Source organism: Simochromis diagramma, unplaced genomic scaffold (genome assembly GCF_900408965.1).
Source record: "Simochromis diagramma unplaced genomic scaffold, fSimDia1.1 OVJJ01000402.1, whole genome shotgun sequence".
Classification (NCBI taxonomy): domain Eukaryota; kingdom Metazoa; phylum Chordata; class Actinopteri; order Cichliformes; family Cichlidae; genus Simochromis; species Simochromis diagramma.
In genome coordinates, this window is record NW_024386972.1 from 8,888,314 (window position 1) to 8,908,487 (window position 20,174).

General features: G+C 39.9%; 1 protein-coding gene across 1 annotated transcript in view; it reads left to right on the plus strand.

Moving 5' to 3' along the window:
• Positions 1 to 3,668: 3,668 nt before the first annotated feature.
• The window catches only part of LOC120738115 (sodium channel protein type 4 subunit alpha A-like), a 31,445-nt gene continuing 14,939 nt past the window's right edge, over positions 3,669 to 20,174 (plus strand). Inside the window, exons 1-13 of the mRNA XM_040039177.1 lie at positions 3,669 to 4,119; positions 14,417 to 14,720; positions 14,916 to 14,953; positions 15,124 to 15,204; positions 15,287 to 15,415; positions 15,938 to 16,029; positions 16,148 to 16,438; positions 16,547 to 16,610; positions 16,778 to 16,919; positions 17,030 to 17,227; positions 18,958 to 19,128; positions 19,317 to 19,446; positions 19,929 to 20,167. Coding sequence (XP_039895111.1) covers positions 14,466 to 14,720; positions 14,916 to 14,953; positions 15,124 to 15,204; positions 15,287 to 15,415; positions 15,938 to 16,029; positions 16,148 to 16,438; positions 16,547 to 16,610; positions 16,778 to 16,919; positions 17,030 to 17,227; positions 18,958 to 19,128; positions 19,317 to 19,446; positions 19,929 to 20,167 — 1,830 coding nt within the window. The 5' untranslated portion in view covers positions 3,669 to 4,119; positions 14,417 to 14,465. The remainder of the gene's footprint in view (positions 4,120 to 14,416; positions 14,721 to 14,915; positions 14,954 to 15,123; positions 15,205 to 15,286; positions 15,416 to 15,937; positions 16,030 to 16,147; positions 16,439 to 16,546; positions 16,611 to 16,777; positions 16,920 to 17,029; positions 17,228 to 18,957; positions 19,129 to 19,316; positions 19,447 to 19,928; positions 20,168 to 20,174) is intronic.

Sequence of the window (20,174 nt, forward strand, 5' to 3'; positions counted from 1 at the left end):
TTCAGATCCTTAAATGATTAAACTAAAATATATTAAAGAGTTATGACTTTCCTGTCACTGTTCACTGTAATCCTGTAATTTGCAATTAGAAAACACTTTGGTGACTAAACTCAATTATTCATAAATAACAATTCTACAAAATAATAGTAAAAATAATAAAAACATAATTCAAAAGAAAAAAAATGTAAATATCAAGATGAAGCCATATACATCAAGAAACATGAAATGTCCTGAAAACATTATATATAACTGTGACATTAACGAGCGTTTAATAAGTACATTATATTTCTGATAATGTGCAGCAAACTAAAACTTAGCTACTTAGATGTATATCTGCACATTTCAGACATTGAAATTTGAGTTGCAGTTGCAGTTGCAATGCATAGATAAATGCAATTGCATTTATCTATGCATTTCACTCAGACAAAATACAGACAAACATTTTGAATTCTGTATGGTGATCTAAGAATGTGACTCAGGTACCTTTATGATAATTCAAATGGCTTCTCAGACCAGTAACATTAAGTAACATTGCAAGAAGAGAGAAGTCAGACCTCTCTCTCTTGGCTGAAGAGCTCCCTCTGAACACCAGACCCAGTGCAGAGGACTGAACATGAGAGGCTTTTTTTTTTAAACATATAATGCTATATATGTAAAGGTTTCCAGGAGTTTAATTTAGTGAATGCTTTATTTAAAAGCATTCTTGTTTTAGTGACTCTGATCATAATGTTTCATGGAATAACCCTGCTGGTTCCTATTTTGGTACAAACAGCTTTGCCTTTAATAATTATTTAAATAAAGACACTTCCCATTTTACAACCATAATAAAACGCTTTTGTCTGCAACGCACAGCTGTGCAAGGCAGCAAAGCCACTTTGTGAGTTTCGAGAAATGAAATCTGCAGAGAAATGAAACTATAGCTGTTGTGGTATGTGGGCTTTTGTTTTGTTTTTTTTTGCTTCCTTAGTTTATAGAGTTTAGGTTTATCCTAAAAGAATAATGGTTGTGTTTTTGTGATTTTTTTTTTGTTTTGTTTCTGCATTACTTTTCTTATTGCTCCTGTTATTGCTGATTTGGTCACTTCCAAACTAAACACAATTAAAATACTAAATTTCAGGGTTCCAAGTAAAGTGTTTGTAAAGTAACACACGGGGGCAGTGTTACCTCACAGCAGAAAGGTTGGATCTGTATGTGAACTGAATGGTTGCAGCGATAGAAATCATGTTCAGTTATGCTTCTCAGTCAAACGGCCATGGTTTTAATTTGTATAGAATATAAAGGATTTCTGTCCTTTATATTTCCCTTCTGTTTGTTTTGGTTTTATTTTGCAAAATGGGTTTGTGTATTTCAGTTTCATTGTTAAAAATGTTAGCTTTTCCTATAGGAAACCCACTATAGTGGGTTTTTGGTACCATGCAGTGGTTGTCAGGAGGAAAGTATTAAGAAAATCAAAGGAGATATTATAAATCCAAACCACCACAATTTGAAGTCAACTGTTGCTCAGTGTTTGAGAAAGTTCAGTTCACTCTAATTTTTAGGATCTTTTATTGCATGGGGGGGAAATAGATGGTAATTTTGCAGCACACACAGGGGGTGCAATGCTGCTTGAAGATGACTCCATCATTAACTGGATCTACCAATCTCATACCCAAGGTGTCAATTAATACTAAGTTATGTTTAGTATGTAACCCAGACAAAACCGTTTTATCATCTAAACTTAGCCAGGTAGTTGTTATAGACTAAACCTTACTAGTGAGTGGAAGTAAAACTTAAATGGAAAGGGGAAAAATGAGTACAAAACATAAAACTCCCAACAGGACATGACGCAGGGCCACCTGGCTGTTCACTCTGGAAAGTGTCCCCTTTAGACTCAGTTTTAATGAACATGCCATAAAATTGCTGGACTGTCTCCATTCAACCTCAAGTCCAAGTCATGCTGGCCAGACATGAGATATGAGATGTTTTGTCACATTTGGAATATGAGGTGTTGTTATCTGGGTCATAAAGTATCCTGCTCATTTCACCACAAACCAAAAATAATACTGTGAAATATTCATGGTAATTATTCTTTTTTAAAATGTGTACTTCTTCATTTTTTCATTTATTAGTAGTCAAGGATTCAAGGCCTTAAGTTGTATAATTGACAAACAAAATACAACCTGAATCACTGATCAAACTTTTAAGCCAGATCTATTTAATCATTTAGGATTATTTTATTTTATATGCTGCTCACTGTGTTCTGAAACTGAGACAGTAAGCTGGCCTGAGGGAGAGGAGAAGGTGGGAAATTTGTAGCAGGCTCCATTTCCAAGAAACCAATGACACCCAGTTAACATTTGTAATCGCAGGTATCATTTTCCTTGTATAATCATACTACACACCTTTCAGCCAAATATAGCCTTCACATCGACATGAGGGACTTTCACAATCAGGCCCTCTGACTGCATATGCGGATGATTTTTAAACCAAGTGTGTTGTTTGTATAATGTGACCCTCCATAAATTTGATAAGAGGTGACATCCTCGTATTAATATTATTGTCATTAAACTGTGGATGCAGGTTTAATTTGAGTCATAGATGTGGGGGAAGCACATTTACTAAATATTTGATACTTTTCATACATAGATTTTTAAAATACACATAGATTTTTAACATCAGCATAATACATGTTTTGATTTCTTTTTTAAAAAAAAAAGAAAAACACTAAAATTGGTGGTAGTCCATAGTAAGTCCTTTGCTTCTTTCATGTTTTTTATTGGGGTGCAAAGGACATGTGTTTTAGATACTTAGGTGGGAACCTTAAATCTATAAGTATGTTTTATTCGTTCAAATATTCTTTCAAACATTAAATTGGGGCCATCGAGTGGGTCCATTCAACTGAATGTCTTTAAAAAGTGTGTTTTGGAGAGAAGCTGGACATACAGAATGGTAAACCAAACTGCCAATTTACTCAGAGCAGCAGTTTGATTTATAACCCTCGTGCTTCTTTGTAATTGCAGTAAATTATCAAAAGTGGTCAAAACTGATGCACATTGTTAAATACCGAACTGTTGACATCAGAATGGCCTGATAACAAGGGGAAGGTGTCCCACTATAAGTGAGTTCACACAGGAGTTTCATCCATTATCCTCACATCCCACTTATTCATGCAATATATTTCTATTGGCTCCAGTCTGTAAGGATGGTATCAGCCGCACAGCTGACATAATAGCTCACAGTGGAAACAGTTATTGTAAGAGAAAGTCTTAATATAGATGTTTATTATTTAGGCTCATAAACATCTGGAAAAAAAATTAATCCAGATTTTCAAACTGTACATTTGTTTTTCTCGTGTACTAACCTGCAAAATATGCTCAAGTTTATTTCTGAAATCAGATAAATGGATTACAAACACACAAGAATACTCAAATACAATAAGTTTAACACCTCTGATTTAAATATTTTATTGGTGAACAGAGCTGAGATTTTAAGGTTTTTTTCTTTTCTTTTCTTTTCTTTTCTTTTCTTTTCTTTTCTTTTCTTTTAATTCAACCAAACACCTGCAGTCCTGTTTTCAGGCTATGTTTAACTCCTCTGTGTTTATATCAGCACTCTCCCAAGTGCTGATGCAAACGTATTATGTCACCAGAAAGTCTTAATGTGCAGATTTTTCACATTCTGGCAAAACCCAAAACTACTTCAGCTCTCAATTCCTTATTTTTATAATGCTCAACAGATTATGCTCCAAAACTTTTAGGTGAGAGGAATCGTGCGCTCATGGGTCCGTGCTGGGGAGAAGACATCGTCGTGCGCTCCGTTCATCAGCGCTGCCGCGGTTCTTTTCTTCTCTCTGCCACAAAATAATAGTAATCGAGTCTCACTCTCGGAAATGCGCTCAGGAGCGACCAGCGGTGTGGGAACGGGACGCGATTCCGGTACCGAAGTGTCAAAGGTCTGATTTTACCTGCAGCGACTCCTCCGGTTTCACTGCAGGACGCCACACTGCGCCAGCAACAGCTGCCCTGCAGCCCCGCGCTGGAAGGAGAAGAATTGCGTTCTCAGTGTAAGACTTGAAAGAAGACACTGTTTTATTTTTCTATTTTCTTGGATTCTGTGGAAATATTTCTGTTCCCGTGCAAGGTAACGCACCACCTGTATTCTGTTGCCTTCCATGAGCCTGGAGGTGGCTCCTGCATTAAGTTAAGACTCGGAAAAAGTTGCCTGTCTGGCTGCAGTTTCGGGAGGGGTTTGATGATTATTTGGCGCTGTTTGGTGTCTTCATTGGTTGTGAGTTTGCTATATTTGCTCCCTTACTTGAAATTAAACGGACAAGTTTGGTATCTTCCAGATTTTAAGATGAAGGCAGTTAAGCTATTCTTTAGAATCACTTGATTTTATGCTCTTCTTATTTGGACTGGGGTGAAACCTTCACAGTTTTCTTTGGCTGGGTACTGCGTACTTCCGCGCAAATCAAAAAAATAAAAATAAATGAAAAGCTTTTTGATAAGAGAGGCTTTGGATTTGTTCCAGAAATACACTGTAATTGAGCTAGACAGATTTATGGCTTCACAAAAGCTTATTAAATATGTTTATGAGGAAGCATGTGGTTGTTTATGTGCATACATAAGCTGTGACAAATTATTTCATTGCAATGTTATGCAATAGTAACGCAGGGAAAGCATATGTGAACATCACAACAGGGCCGTTTCTACACCTGTGAGGTGAATATTTCCCATGTGGCACGTAGCTGTAATGTCCAGTGTGGACACTGCAACCTTCTCAAAACCCCCACTACGCTTCCTCTTGCAGAGACAGGGTTGTATTTTTAGCTCATGTCTTCATAGCAGATGGGCAAGATCCTGTGATGCTGTGGATGCTCCTACCCAGCCGTTTCCATTAATCCATGCTGCCAAAATCAGAGGTGCAGGACTATGCATACAGCCTGGCTCCATGCAGGCAAAGCGGCGTCAAAAACCCGGAGGCTGGTGTTCCTGTTAGAGGCTGCCAACAATGCACCTGCAGATCTTATGTAACAGCTGGACTTACGCAGTGGAGGCCAAGCAGTAGGATCAGTGCAACTTCCAACATGGGTTGGGACCTCAGGGGGCATTTTTAAACATTTTTAAAATTTTTTTTCACAATTTTAGTTCATATTTAAATTTAAAAATACAAAGTTGTAGTTTCTGTTCTGCATTCTTCCCTAACCTTCTTACTTGTGACCTGACATATCTGGTGTAAATACATATGTGTGTTTTTTCATATGCACAAAATGGAAATTTTATGGAGAGATCTGTTGGCTTCTTCTCCAGGAGTGTGTTTGTGTGTCTTGTATCAGATGTTCTTGGATGCAGAAGGTGTCGGTTTTGAGTTACTTTCACCAAGTAAGACCATGTGACTCCCTGGCCGGGGCTCTGTATTTTCCACAGTATTCAAAAGGTGAAGTAAGGTTAAAGATAAGTAAAGATTTTTTCTAAAAAACATGATCTAATTTATTCAGCTACCTGATGCTGTGTATTTGTCTTTAAAATATTGTTTGTCTTTGAAATATTATTTAGTGAGATGGTTCAAACATTGGCAGCCCCTCATATAGATGTCTGTTTTTTAAGGTCTCTGTTGGTGTTATGGTTATGATAATAGCTCCCCCTCGTCCCACACAAGCTGGATGGAATATTCTCCATATCACTTCCACATGTAATCTACTCAGATTTCCGCTCACTGAGTGCAAAGGCCAAATGGGTCAGTTTGAGACCACAGAAATCTGTTTAGAAAGTTGTATCAGACCAGAGGACAATTTTACAGGAAGAGAGCTTTCATACGACCACCAATGCTGAGAATTCCCTCTTCACAATGCATGAATTGCGCCTCTATCTCTGGATTTGTTTGTGATATTTCCTTGGTGGCGTCAAAATGATGTCTCACAGTTTTTCTTATTTCATTTTCATGTGTTGTTGTAAGGTGAGGTGATATGAAATGTCTAAATTTGCCTTATCACCTTATGATAAAAAAAAATAAATCCATCAGAAAGTTTCTATATCCACAATCAGATAGAATCATGCAGTGCCATCAATAAGATTTTGAGTAATCCTGCATGACAAAAATAAATAAATTAATACATACAAAAATAAAATACACAAACGAATCATCCGTAATGATGGAAATAACTGTAACTCTTTTTAAAACAAGCTTGCTTCAGTGGTGATCTCCTGTTGTCACAGCTGCGATGGCAGGCTGTGTGGAGTGTGGAAATTAGGACCCAAGATGCAGGCACAGCCTCTGATGTGAGTGAGCATTATTTTGACAGTGACGGTACAAATAGCAGTGATGATGGCAAGTGCAGAACCTAAACTGGAAAAAACTAACAAAAGCAAACGTGAACCCTTTAAATGGCAACACATGGAGACAGGGCAAAACACAAACAAACCAGCAAAAAGCAGGTAAAAACACAGGGCTTATATACACACAGAAACAATCAGGGAATGAGAAAAAGGAGGGAGAAACAGCTGGGGTAATTAGACAAGAGCACAGAGAACACTAGACACTGGGAATAATCACAAACAACCCAAAATAAACAAAACCACAGAATATTAATCAACTTAAAACATAAACACGGAATCCACAGACTCCAGACCGTGACATCTGCGTTAGCACTAAGGCTGACTTTCCCCACTTGAAATCTCATATTCTATTAGTATCATGATGTTTTGAAGTCGTCACCCTCCAGGAGCTCAAACATTTATGTAAGCAGTCGCTGTAGTCAGCCAGAAGCACATTATTAGGCAGTTTTCTTTAATGAAAGTCTGGATTAAAAATCTATAGCTATTCAAGATCTCTGTCTAAATAAATAAATGAATCTGGGTAAATTCCCAGATGATTAAATATGCAACTATTTTGCTGGTAATAACCAAAATGAGTAAAGAAAATGAACAGCCTATTTATGCAAGATAATTCATAACTTTATTGGGGGGTTATATTGGTTGGGTCTGATTATTTGGGGGGGGGGGGGGGGGGGGGGGGGGGGGATAACTTCTTGTAAAGGAAAAGTAAAAATCTTGGTACCGGTTGATGATTACAAATATAAACTTATTTAATGCTACAGTCACACAAGGGAAAATAGACTGTAGACCTTAGCATGGCTAAAAGTACTGTGACCATGTGCATTGAACTTGTGATCTAATTTCATCTGAAAGAGTTACTTTGTAGACAGGGACCAGATTTGATACCACTCTCGTCTATGTAGCCAGTGCATTAACCAGGTGGCAATCAGTTAAGTCTACTATTGCAAAGAGATGCAGTGCAGACAAGTTGTGCTCATTGGCACAGACTGACTAAGATTCATTGAGCTATATGTTGGCAAGCTGTCTTTACAAATTAGATGGCAGTTATTTGCCAATCTGCCCAGAGTGATTGCATTTAGTCCAAGTCGGGTTGTGATTGTTTGGAAACAGGCTGGCTTCCAGTAAGCAACCTGTGATTGAAAGAAGTCACCTAGAGGTTGAGGGTGTAGCATGCTTAGACCCATTACTGAAGAATAAAGACTGAACTATATAGGAGGCATTTATCTCTGAGTAATGCTGTTGCACTTTTTCCCCTTTGTAGTGCTTCTTAAACATTTCTATACCTTGCATCCCCCCTGAAATCTATGCCTATGGTAGTAGCATACAGTAACACCACAGGGAGAAGCAACAGGTGCAGTTTCTGTTAGTGTGGCTTCCTGTGAGAGTATGAAATATATGGGTAATTGGTGGATGACAATGTGAGAGCAAACTACAGTGTTGTAAGTTGACCCCGTGAGAAAAAAAGGGAACAGGAGGATGGCAAATGCCAAAGGATGTGTGAATAAAGGTCCTTGTTTGCTCTGTGGTGCTGTCATTTATAATTACACAGCACTCAATTATGTGCATTGAAGGGACTGAGATGTCTGCTGTGTGACCACAAGATTTGTCTTTGAACTCCAAGCTGCTGTCATGCTTGTTTGATGTGACATTTTTCCCCCTCAAGATCTCATTGCTCTTCTGATTATGTTAGCAACTTGAGGATTTGGTGTTTGATTAACCCTCTCAAGGCAGGCATTGCCGATTTGCAAGTTAAAAACTAACAACCTGATTACCCCACATACATATTTTATGAGTTTTTTTTACTCAGAAGTACCACTGCAGGACTTGGTTGTGCATTAGCAACAAAAAGTTTAATTTGAGCCTGAGAGGGTTAATGGTGGTTAAATGAAATGTATTTACTGTCTCTGAGTATACAGCACACTCTCTATCACCATCTGAACTCAACCTGCCCTTGTGATAAAAGCCAAAAGCCAGCTGAGTTGGTTTCCAGAGGCGAATATTGGCAATTGCATTCCCCAGCCATATAATGTAACGAAGAGGTATCTACATTACCCCGTCTATATCCTCAGCTGGAATGTCTCAGGTCACACGGTGTCCACTGACATGCAAGGTGATATATATATTACTGTCGGGGAAGGCTTCTGAAATCCGACATTACCTCCCTCTTCCTCTGTTTCCAACTGTGTCTGACAGCATGGAGGCATGGCCGTGATGATGTGTCTTAAGTTTTACTCTCAAGATAAAACCAGTGGAGGAAAGGACCTTTCAAGAACTATACTTAATGAAATGATAAAGAACTCATAAAGTATGATAAATATTAATGCAACTATATTTTAAAGGTGAGATTGTACTTTATATTCTATTGGATTAATTTTATTTCTTTCTTCTTCTTCTTCCTTTTTTTTTTTTTTTTTTTTTTTACAAATACCATACTAGGTTTTTACTCTGGTCAATTTTAATAGCTAATACTTTCAAGAATGCATTTCAATAAATCCCCCTTTTACTCTCCATGCTTTTTTTTTTTTTTCAATTAAACCAAAACCTCACAAAACATGTCAATAGTCCAACAACACCAGTTCCCAAAATGTAAGATAAGATAAGATAAGATAACCTTTATTAGTCCCACACGTGGGAAATTTGTTGTGTCACAGCAGGAAGTGGACAGTGCAAAAGTTATGTAGCAAAAATTAGAATATAATAAGAATAAATACAGTACACAACTGTACAGAATAGAATAAAATAAAATACTATATACAGTAGAATAAAATAGAATAAAATACACAATAGGATAAAAATAGAATACAAATTCTATATACAACTGAGTAAAAATACAACCATGTTAGAAAAGAGTATTGCACTTAGTGTTATTGCACCTGTGTGGATGTGTGTGTTTGATCAGTTGGAGTCTTTGTTGTACAGTCTGACAGCAGTGGGGAGGAAAGACCTGCGAAATCTCTCCATCCCACACCGTGGGTGCTGCAGCCACTGAAGGAGCTGCTCAGTGCTGTCAGAGTTTCCTGCATGGGGTGGGAGATGTTGTCCAACAGGGATGACAGCTTAGCCACCATTCTCCTGTCACTCACCACCTCCACTGGGTCCAGAGGGCATCCTAGAACAGAGCTGGCCCTTCTGATCAGCCTGTTCAGTCTCTTCCTGTCCCCAGCAGAGATGCTGCCACCCCAGCAGACCAAACCGTAAAAGATAGCTGAGGCCACCACAGAGTCATAGAAGGTCCATGTGAGGAGTCTTTGTAAAATGTAATGATTTGCAAATCTCAGGAACCAATATTCACAATAGAACATAGGATAAATGTCTCAAATGTTTATATTGAGACATTTTTCTGTTTCATGAAAACAAATTTAATGACTGCAACACATCTCAAAAAAGTTGCAATGGGGGCCACAAAAGACAGGAAAAATAAGTGGTGGTAAAAAGAAGCTGCTGGAGGAACATTTGGCAACTAATTAGGTTAACTGGCAATGGGTCAGTAACATGACTGAGTATAAAATATAGAGAGACTGTTTTTCAGAAGTGAAAATAGACGATGGTCAAGGGTTTTGACAAATCAAAACTTGAAATTCTTTTTGGAAAACATGGATACCATGTCCTCTGGACTAAAGAGCAGAGGAAACATTCGGCTTCTTATCAGCTCTGTATCCTAAAGCCTGCATCTCTGACAGTATGGGGGTGTTTGTGGAACTGGCAGCTTGCACATCTGGAAAGGCACCATCAATTCTGAAAGATATTTTAGAGCAACATACGCAGTCTTCTTCAGGGAAGGCCTTGCATATTTCAGCAAAATAATGTTAAACTCTGTACTGTACCTATTCAAACAGAACAGCTTCCTTGTAGAAAAGTCCAACTACATGTGTATTTTTTTTAAGATGTCTTGTTTTCAATTTGCTACACTGAATAAAATGTGAAAAAATTAAATTTTACACACTGTCCCAACCATTTCAATATTTGTTTGACGCTGAAAGCAGAAACCTTCTGGTCCTAAATTGTTGACCTTTGCCAGAGGACTCTGTGTATTTTCACATATGCTACATTTATCCCTTACAAAAATATCAGTGTCTGGTTGAGACCAAGTGCTAACCATTCAAAAAGCCATTTTATTTTAGTAGTTGGATAACAGTTCCACTGAATAATTATTTTTAGGCCCAAGCACTCAAAATGTCTCCAGTATTTTTCAAAACAAAAAAGAAAAAAAGTGTTTCAAATGTCTGTATGGCTTCTGTCTCTAATTAATCATCTCAAGACCTCTTTTACTTATCAGGTTGCCCTCAGAAGGTAACCAAACCTTCTATTAGTAACCACCAATTAAAACATTTGGACAGTTATCAAGACGGCTCCTCGTTCTGGGGCTTATTTTACTGCAGCAACTTTGATGTTAAAGACCTACTGAAAACTAAGTGATTTTAGATTATTACTTTTACTTAAGTACAGGACCTGATTATTTAAAACAGTGAACCAAATGCTTTCTTGGTGCTTAAACTCAAAATTAGACAGGATTTTATTTACGGTTTGTAAATGGTTTATTGAGGAGTAAGATATCAAGAATCTCCTTTGGCTGATTCAGAATATCGCAGGCTCTTTCAGTTCTGGCTCTTTCCTGTGGGGAAACACACACTGATATTTGCAGTTTAAAAAAATGATGACGAAACTTATTACTTACCTAACTTATGAGGGAACAACCAACTCATGAAGACTTTTTTTTTGATACTGAAGGACCTAGCTCTTTTTTTTTTCTTTAAAGGACATTTGCTGGCTTCAGCAGTTATGGAGTGATGTAACTCCATCAGGAAATTTTCCCCATAAGCCACGTAGAAACACATCCAATCTCACGATGTGTATTTTAGGGTTGCGAGCAGCGAGGCCCTCGGGGTCCAAAATGGGGGTTTTGAAACGGGATGATGAGAGAGGAAACTGGCGCTAAGAATGGGGTGTGAAGGGATTACTGGGTAGGTGCAGATCTGACCAACTGAAATAGCCTGGTTTCATAGGTGAATGGTCATAAATAAAGGACATGCAGACCAATTTATTGGTATTATTTCAGGGGACCACAGAGTTAGTCTGGTTTGTGTTTTGTTGTGATTAGGAGCAAAGATGGTGATAGGGTAATGAGTTTGATGAGTGATAGGGTAAAGATGGTAATGACTGAATGAAAGAACGAGAGTCTCAAATGCCATGTGGCGGGATAGTGGGTGGGTTTGGTAAGGGTGCAGACGTGGAAGCTTACTGTATATTTGGGGGCCTTGGGTTTAATAGAAGGTAAAGAGAAGAAGCGTGGTAAGATAAGTTGGCATGCTGTCCTGTTTATCGGAGGGATGTAAGGCGCAGGGCAAAGACTCAGCCAGGAAGGAATGAGCAGAGTCATCGGGCTTCTGTAACACGACGCTCCGTCTTGATTGCCTGTAGCAGCTGGGCAGCCACCGTATCTGTGCGAGCGTGTGCGTGTCTTCACATGTGTGTGAATGCAGAATTTTATGTTCGAGTGAAGTGGTTCGAGCAAGTATGACTGCACGTTCACGTCTTTGATCAGTGCATCAGTCTGTTTATGCCATCATGTTGACTTATGTATGTGAACTCAAGAACCTTTTTCTTTGTACAGTCTTCTTTGCCTGTTTTGGTGATTTGGTGTTATGTAATTCCTTCTTGTGCAGCCTTATTTAAGAAAATCCAAACTTTTGGTACTTGACTTGTAGACAGTGTGTTTCTTAGATTGTATTAATTATTCTTTTCAGTTTAAGGCTCCAGTTATGCTTTGTTTTCCTCCTTGAAATTATCATATAACTGTATATTAATATTGTTGTTCTTGGGCAAATTCCTAAGGGGAAATGTTTATTTATTCTGTAGGATGCTGATGTTATTCATCTTATTCATTAGTCATATAGAGACATATATTTCATTTAATAAATGATCATGTCCAGCACAGTGGGAGCTAACTTTAGCTCCTGCAGACAAAAGTGATCTCCTCTGGCTGCTAAACACATCAAAGGATGTAAGAAAATGCTGCTTGGACCTGATATGAAGCGCCTGCTAAGGTAATAAGTAATCCGATGTAGACAACTAATGTCACGGTGTCTTTAGAGTGGTGGGAAAGTCCAGGACCCTGTCCTAAGTCTGTCTAATCATTTTGCTACCATATGGTCACTTTTAACTGCTTGTGTTGCAGTGGTGGGCGAGGAGGGTGAGGTGAGGGGGCAGTGCTGGGCTGAAGATGTAAAGCAGAAGGTAGAAGGCAGAAATGAGAGATGGTGAGGTGTTTGGACACACATTAGAGCAACTAAGACCTATAATTAATTCTTTGTATTTAGGACATATGTAGACAAATGCAGGGTGTGTTTACATTTGGCTTCAGATCATCATAGGTTTATGTGCTTTTGCAAAGGTCCAGCCATTTCCTATCTTTGTCAGTAAAATGTACACAGCCTAGATATACCTTTGCTAGTTCTGGGTTGAACCCCCTTTTTGCCTTCAGAACCACCTCAGTTCTTTATGCCATGGATCCAAAGGCATGCTGAAAACCTTTCTCAGTGATTGTGGTCCAAATTGAGGCAACCACATCACACAGTTGTTGCAGATTTGTTGGCTGCTCATGCATGAATGAATCTCCTGTTTCACCATATCCCAAAGGTGCTCTGTTGGATTGAGATCTAGAGACTGAGGACGCTTTTTAGAACTCATTGTCATGTTCAAGAAACTAGTTTGAAATGATTTGAGCTCTTTGACATGGCACACTCTCCTGCTGTAAGTAGGCATCAGAGGGTGGGCAAACAGCTGGGGCAACTGTGGCTAGGGCTCAGGTGGAAGAGTGGTTTATCTACCAATTAGAAGGTTGGTGGATTGATCCCCTCTGATCCCTGAGTTGCATCCATTGGCTTGTGAGTGAGTGAATGTTAGGTAAAAGTGCTTAGGTGTAGATAAAAGCACTGTGTACTAATGGGTGAATGAGGCACGTAATACAAAACTCCTTGAGGTCTTATTCTGAGAAGAAAGCTGCTATATAAGTACCAGTCCATCCATTTACTGTTGCTGTAAAAGATTGGACTTAGACGGCAACAATACTTTAAACAATGCTTTCCTGCCATTGAAGGGCCCAAAGTGGACCAAGAAAATATCTCCCACACTATTACACCACCACCACCACCACCAGCCTGAATCATTGATACAAGCCAGGATGGATCCATGCTTTCATGTCCATTGCAGCACAAATCAAGAATGCTTAGACCAGGCAGCATATTTCCAGTCTTTTATTATGCAGTTTTTTTTTGTGTAAATTATAGCCTTAAGTTTTCTGTTCTTAGCTGACAGGAGTGCCACCACTGTAGCCCATCTGCTTGAAGGTTTGATATGCTATGTGTTTGGAGGTGGTGTTCTGCATGCCTTGGTTATAATGAGTTATTTGAGTTACATTTGGCACTGAGTGTATCAGCAAATGTACAACAACTCCTAATGTTTACTGGTGTATTTGGTCCATAATTGGTTTGTAAACCATCATTTTGAAGGTTATCGTAAAGTTGCAACAAGTGTTCATAAATCTTTTTTTTTAAGGTTATTACATGTATAACATGTATAACATGTTTGTAAAGTAGCAGGCAGAGAAGCAGTTTTATAAATCACAAGACTGTTAAACTACACACTGAGGTTTCAGTCAACCTTTAACCTTTAGTTATTGTTTACATCTGCATCACATTGTGGATCTGATGAGGCTGCTTGAGCTGATTGCAACCATTCAAAACTGCTTTTTAAGTTCCACCTGAATGAGTTTTAGAAGCATCCTTAAAGTGGCTCTCTGCTCAGTGACACTTAAAATAGCACTGCACAAGCTGCACAGAGCAGCCAAGGAGGACAAGAAGTCAGACCCAAGAACCCAAGATGCACAACAGTCAAGACAAACAAGAGTTCACCTGGGCATCTGATGCATATTGTTAGTTAGAAAAGGCAATGTTATACGGGTTATGTAAATTTGTAAAGCTCATGTTTTGATTTGCTTTGTCTTGAAGGTTTTTGTATGTCCTATCTGCATGTGACACCTGGACCTATTTAAAAAACTATGGTTGTTTTATATTCTCTCTGTTCATTCACTGTCCTCCCACCAGCTCCTTCTAGGGAAACCCCGGCAAGGCGGTATCCCTTCGCAATGCAAAGATGGTGCTGCTGCTTCCTCCCCCAGGCACCGATGCGTTTCGCCCCTTTACTCGGGAATCACTGGCGAAGATCAAGAGGCTCGAGGAGGAAAGGAAGAAGGCAGCAGAAGTAAAGGCTGATGACGAGGAAGAACCAGCAACCCCGAATGCTGATCTGGAGGCAGGCAAGGGTCTGCCCATGATCTTTGGGGACCCTCCACCAGAGCTGCTCAACACACCCCTGGAGGACATAGACCCCTTCTATGAAACACAGAAAGTCAGTATGAGCACACATGGAAGAAAAAGCTCTGCTGAAGCACACAAACACATTGCACACTCAGGCTCTAATAAACTCGACTGTATCTTAAAATGTGTCATTGCAGCTCCATGCAGGGTCTCTTAGAGAATTAATTGAAATGTTGTTTTTTGTGCAAAAAATTACAAACTTCATAGATAATTTTGTGTTTTTCAGACATTCATTGTGATCACCAAAGGAAACACGATCTTCAGGTTCAACGCAGAACCGGCGTGCTACATTCTGAGCCCCTTTAGTTTGGTTAGGAGAGGAGCCATCAAAATTCTCATACATTCATATCCTTTTGATTTATTGAGTGTATTTTAGTTTGAATGGTATGACAGTATTCTTGTACGCTTCCTTAATCCTGACTTAAATTATTTAGCATGTTCATCATGATTACAATTCTATCGAATTGCGTGTTCATGACAATGAGCAACCCACCAGCATGGAGTAAAACTGTTGAGTAAGTAGCTCATCACTGATTATTCACACGTCACACCTCACACAGTATTTTGGATAATTAATTCTGATTAATTTCTTTCTAGGTATGTTTTTACTGGTATTTATACCTTTGAGGCAACAGTTAAAGTGTTGTCTCGAGGTTTCTGTGTTGGATCTTTTACATTCCTTCGAGATCCATGGAATTGGCTGGATTTCATGGTGATCAGCATGGCGTAAGTATCTGCTTGTGTGTTTATTTAAACTATGTAGATGCATTTGGTAAATAGTTGTTAGTACTTAAATGACAGTAGAAACTCCACCCTTTTTGCTGGTGCAATATAACCACTGAAGGTTATCCAACAAAGACATTTGGTTTTAGTAAAAGATTGACTAAAACCAAATGTTTCTCCATTTGCTTCATTACATCAGAACAGTGTTCCTGTCTTATTAGCTGCTAGTGTGGTTCCCTTTTTACACCTCGGCTGTAAAATTCTGATGGGGTATTGTCGTCACCTTGCCGGGAGGGTGGGCAACATAGACACCCAAGTTTGTGAATGTGATAATTCAAGAAGGAAGTCACCTAGGATTTTCAAATTACCACAGGTGTATCTATTAAAAATCGGAAACACACAAACACAGAGTACCGCTGGCTGCTGCCAATGTTTTTGTTTTATTTTTATGTTTTATGATGAGACCTCTGCTTACATCGGGTGGCACGGAAACCATTTCCTTGATATGTTTGTGCCTTTTCCCAGTTACGTCACTGAATTCGTTGACCTCGGCAATGTGTCTGCTCTGAGGACATTTCGTGTGCTTCGAGCCCTTAAAACAATTACTGTGATTCCTGGTATGCTTTCTGTTTTAATATAACACTAATAGTTTAACTGCACTCAGTACACATTATTTTTACTGGTTTTTGAGACTTCCAAATATAGACCACTCATGTATCAATTGTGTTTTGTCAGGTTTGAAAACAATTGTGGCTGCTTTGATCCAGTCAGTGAAGAAAATGGGGGACGTGATGATTCTGACAGTCTTCGCCCTTGCGGTTTTTGCACTCGTTGGTCTTCAGCTTTTTATGGGAAACCTGCGACAGAAATGTGTGCGATGGCCCATCCAAACAAATGACACCATGTTTGAAATCTTTAACGGCACCTCTTCATTCAATAACACAGTGGACTTCGACAACACCATTGGCTTAAATGATACATATACCAACAGCACCTTCAATTTCACTGAATATATTGAAAACTCAGGTATTTTTCATCTAATCTCTAAGTTTTTCATCTGTAATTTTAAATCAATATTGTCCACAGTGGTGTAAAGGTGTAGCTTTTCCAATTTCTTTTTTTGGTTGATTATAGAGAATCACTACTTTCTGGAAGGCAGCCAAGATGCTCTGATTTGTGGAAACAGCTCCGATGCTGGGTGCGTATCACCACAAAGATGCTACAGTGCTAATTTTGTCTTTTATTTGGGGTACTGGAGTTTCAGTCCAGACATGAGCCTTAACTGAAGTTTTAGAAAGGTTGCAAGTGTGATTTGGAGGCTGGGAGTCCAGATGTAGTTGGATAACTTTTCTTCTCTGCTGACAGGAAGTGCCCCGAAGGATACACATGCATGAAGGCTGGGAGGAACCCAAACTTTGGCTACACCAGCTTTGATTCTTTTGGCTGGGCCTTCCTTGCCCTCTTCAGGCTCATGACCCAGGACTACTGGGAGAACCTTTTCCAGCTGGTTGGCTCTTCTTTCATTTGCTTCGTTACAGTTTATGCTTTAATTTTAAAAATGTATTGTGAAGAAATTTGTCCTTAGTCCTCGTAGCTTCTTTTCTGTTCTTAAAACAGATCATGAGGGCAGCTGGTAGGACATACATGATGTTCTTTGTAGTCGTTATCTTTCTGGGCTCCTTCTACCTCATCAATCTTATCCTGGCTGTGGTAGCCATGGCTTATGACGAACAGAATCAGGCAACTCGGCAAGAGGCCATCGAAAAAGAGGAGGAGTTCCAGCGACTACTAGAGCAAGTCAAGAATCAAGAGCAGGTAACTTGCACCGGCCTGTTACACTGAATCAGAATTAGTTCAAAAACTGATTAAAACAAATGGCAAACAAATTTGTGTTCCATTTGCTTGATTTATTATTTTTTCCAAAAACAATCAAAAGCATTTTTGATGCAAGTTTCAAACACTATTATTGGCAAATAAATCAAACTTATACACAGAGACAGTATTTACAGTGTTGAACCTCCTTCTTTATATGCAGTTCTTTCTGGCACCGGATGCTCTTCAAGGGATGTGATCTAGGGAGACTCTTGGTCATAGATTCAAACTATTATTTACTTTGCCTTGTGACGTGGTGCTTTTTCCTTCCTGAAAAATGCACTGATTAACACTAAATTCCTCCTGGATGACTGGAAGAGATTGGTCTTTGCCTGGATCAAATTCAAAATAAAACTGAATATGCAAAGTGTATAAGACACAAATATGTGCCACAACAACCACTTTTAACCACAACTATTTGGATTTAGTGCCCCAGCAATCCCTGACTCATTGCCAAATTTATATTACTTTACAATAACATCTCATGCTGTCCACGTGTTCAAACGTTTAGAGTATTATTACAGGTCAAAACTAGTCTCACCTTCAAGCCTTTTAGCCAAAATCCCAGTACTGGTTTTTGCCATCCTATGGCTCATAGTAAAAACTTTGTTTTCTTTTTTTTAATTCAGTATTATCCATCCATCCTTCCACCTTCTTCTGCTTAACCGGGGCTGGGTTGCGGGGGCAGCAGCCTAAGCAGAGAAGCCCAGACCTCCCTCTCCCCAGCCACCTCCTCCAGCTTGTCCGGGGGAACACCAAGGCGTTCCCAGGCCAGCCGAGAGATATAATCTCTCCAGTGTTTCCTGGGTCTGCCCCAGGGCCTCCTCCCTGTGGGACATGCCTGGAACTCCTCAACCAGGAGGGCCCAGTAGGCATCCTTGTCAGATGCCCGAACCACCTCAGCTGGCTCCTTTCGATGTGGAGGAGCAGCGGCTCTACTCTGATCTCCTCCCTGAACTTCTCACCCTATCTCAAAGGGAGAGGCCATCCACCCTTCGGAGGAAGCCCATTTCTGCCACTTGTATCCGCGATCTTGTTCTTTAGGTCACTACCCACAGTAGTGTAGCTTTTCCAATTTCTTTTTTTGGTTGACCATAGGTGAGGGTAGGGAATCGCTACCTTATCATGGTGTAGGGAGTTTTGTGTCCCAGGGCTCCCAGGGGCTATGTTGTCCAGGGGCTTCTGCCCCCTGGTAGGGTCTCTTATAGCAAATTGGTCCTGGGTGAGGGACCAGACAAAGAGCAATTCAGAATACCCCTATGAGAAGAACACCTAGGGAACAGTTCACCCTGCTCGGGATAGGGTTACCAGGGCCCCACTCTGGAGCCAGGTCCGGAGAGTTTGCCCGAGGGCAAGCGTCTGGTGGCCATCTTCCTGACCCATCCTGCAGGAAGACCCATCTTTCTGCAGGACCACCTCCTGCAGGAGGCACCGTTGGGGTCGGGTGCATTGTGAGCCGGGTGGTGGCCAGGAGCGGTGTCCCTGATGGACCGATCCCTGGCTACCAAGACTAGCAGATGGGACATGGAATGTCACCTATTCAGTACTAAATTATAATAAAGTAATATTTTATACTGTAAAATTACAGCCGAGCCATGTTTTAAAAGGTTTTATAAACGGTCCAATGCAATAACAAAGGCATCTTACTGAATGACTTATCTTCTGCCAATCAGGCTAAGATGCTCGGTAGCCAAGGGACTCTAACCAGCAAGAACTCGCTCAGCCATCACACTGGGTCTGATTTGGCAGATGATGAACAGAGCCTTGACCGTGATGAAATTGTCAAAGATTGCAATGGGAGAATTATTCCACGTCTGATGATCAGAGCGCCTACCATGAACGAGGTAAGTTATAGTTAGTGGTGCCTGTATGAGTGTTTTTAAAAACCTTTGCCTTGTCCATCTGCAATTACATACCTTGACTTATGTGTTTTGAGAAATTCTCAAACTATATTTGTAGCACTTTGGTCACCATTGTTGGATATAAAGTGCGTTTAAATAAAGACGCTATGCTATGCCATGCTATTTTACAGTCTGCCATGGATTATGAATGCAGAGAGAAGTCACTGGGCTCCGTTCACAGCATGCTTCAACTGGATGAACCATGCATGGCAGAGAGAACTGCTAGTGCTCTGACTGTGCTCACTGCAGCTGCCATGGAAGGTACAGCACCAAACACACACAATATTGATATCATACTAACAAAATTAGGATATGTTGTTTAGCTTTGATTAATGTAAGCTGAGGACACAACAACATAACCTCTATTTTGGGGTAATGGATTTTTTTATACTGCGTGGAGAAATCTGGCATCTGAAAGTGTCGGGTGCCACTGGGGGTGAAGAAGAAATACACAAGGCTTAGGCATTAGGTGCTCTGGTGTGAGCAATAATTCCTAAGATTATCAAGCAGTTGTTAACATTGTTCATTAATTTATCCAAGGCCAATACGGTGGAGTTGTCTTGAGCTTATCATAATGAGGCTAAATATATTGTGTGTAGCAGAGATTCCTTTCAAACATGGTGTTAAACTAGATCTATTTCAGCACAGCTATAACCTGAAGCAACAAGACTTGGACTTTAGGTTGAAAGTTTAGGCTTAAGTGAGGTTTAATATTACCTTTTGTTTTCTGCCTCTTTCTCTAGAGTTGGAGGAGGCTCAGAGGCCATGCCCACCTGGCTGGTACAAATTTGCTGACCTTTTCCTGAAGTGGGACTGCTGTACCCCCTGGGTGGTCTTTAAAAAGTGGGTATACTTTGTTGTGATGGACCCTTTTGTTGACCTGGCTATCACTATCTGCATTGTGCTCAACACCCTCTTCATGGCCATGGAGCACTACCCCATGACCCCGGAGTTTGACTATATGCTGTCAGTGGGGAATCTGGTATGTG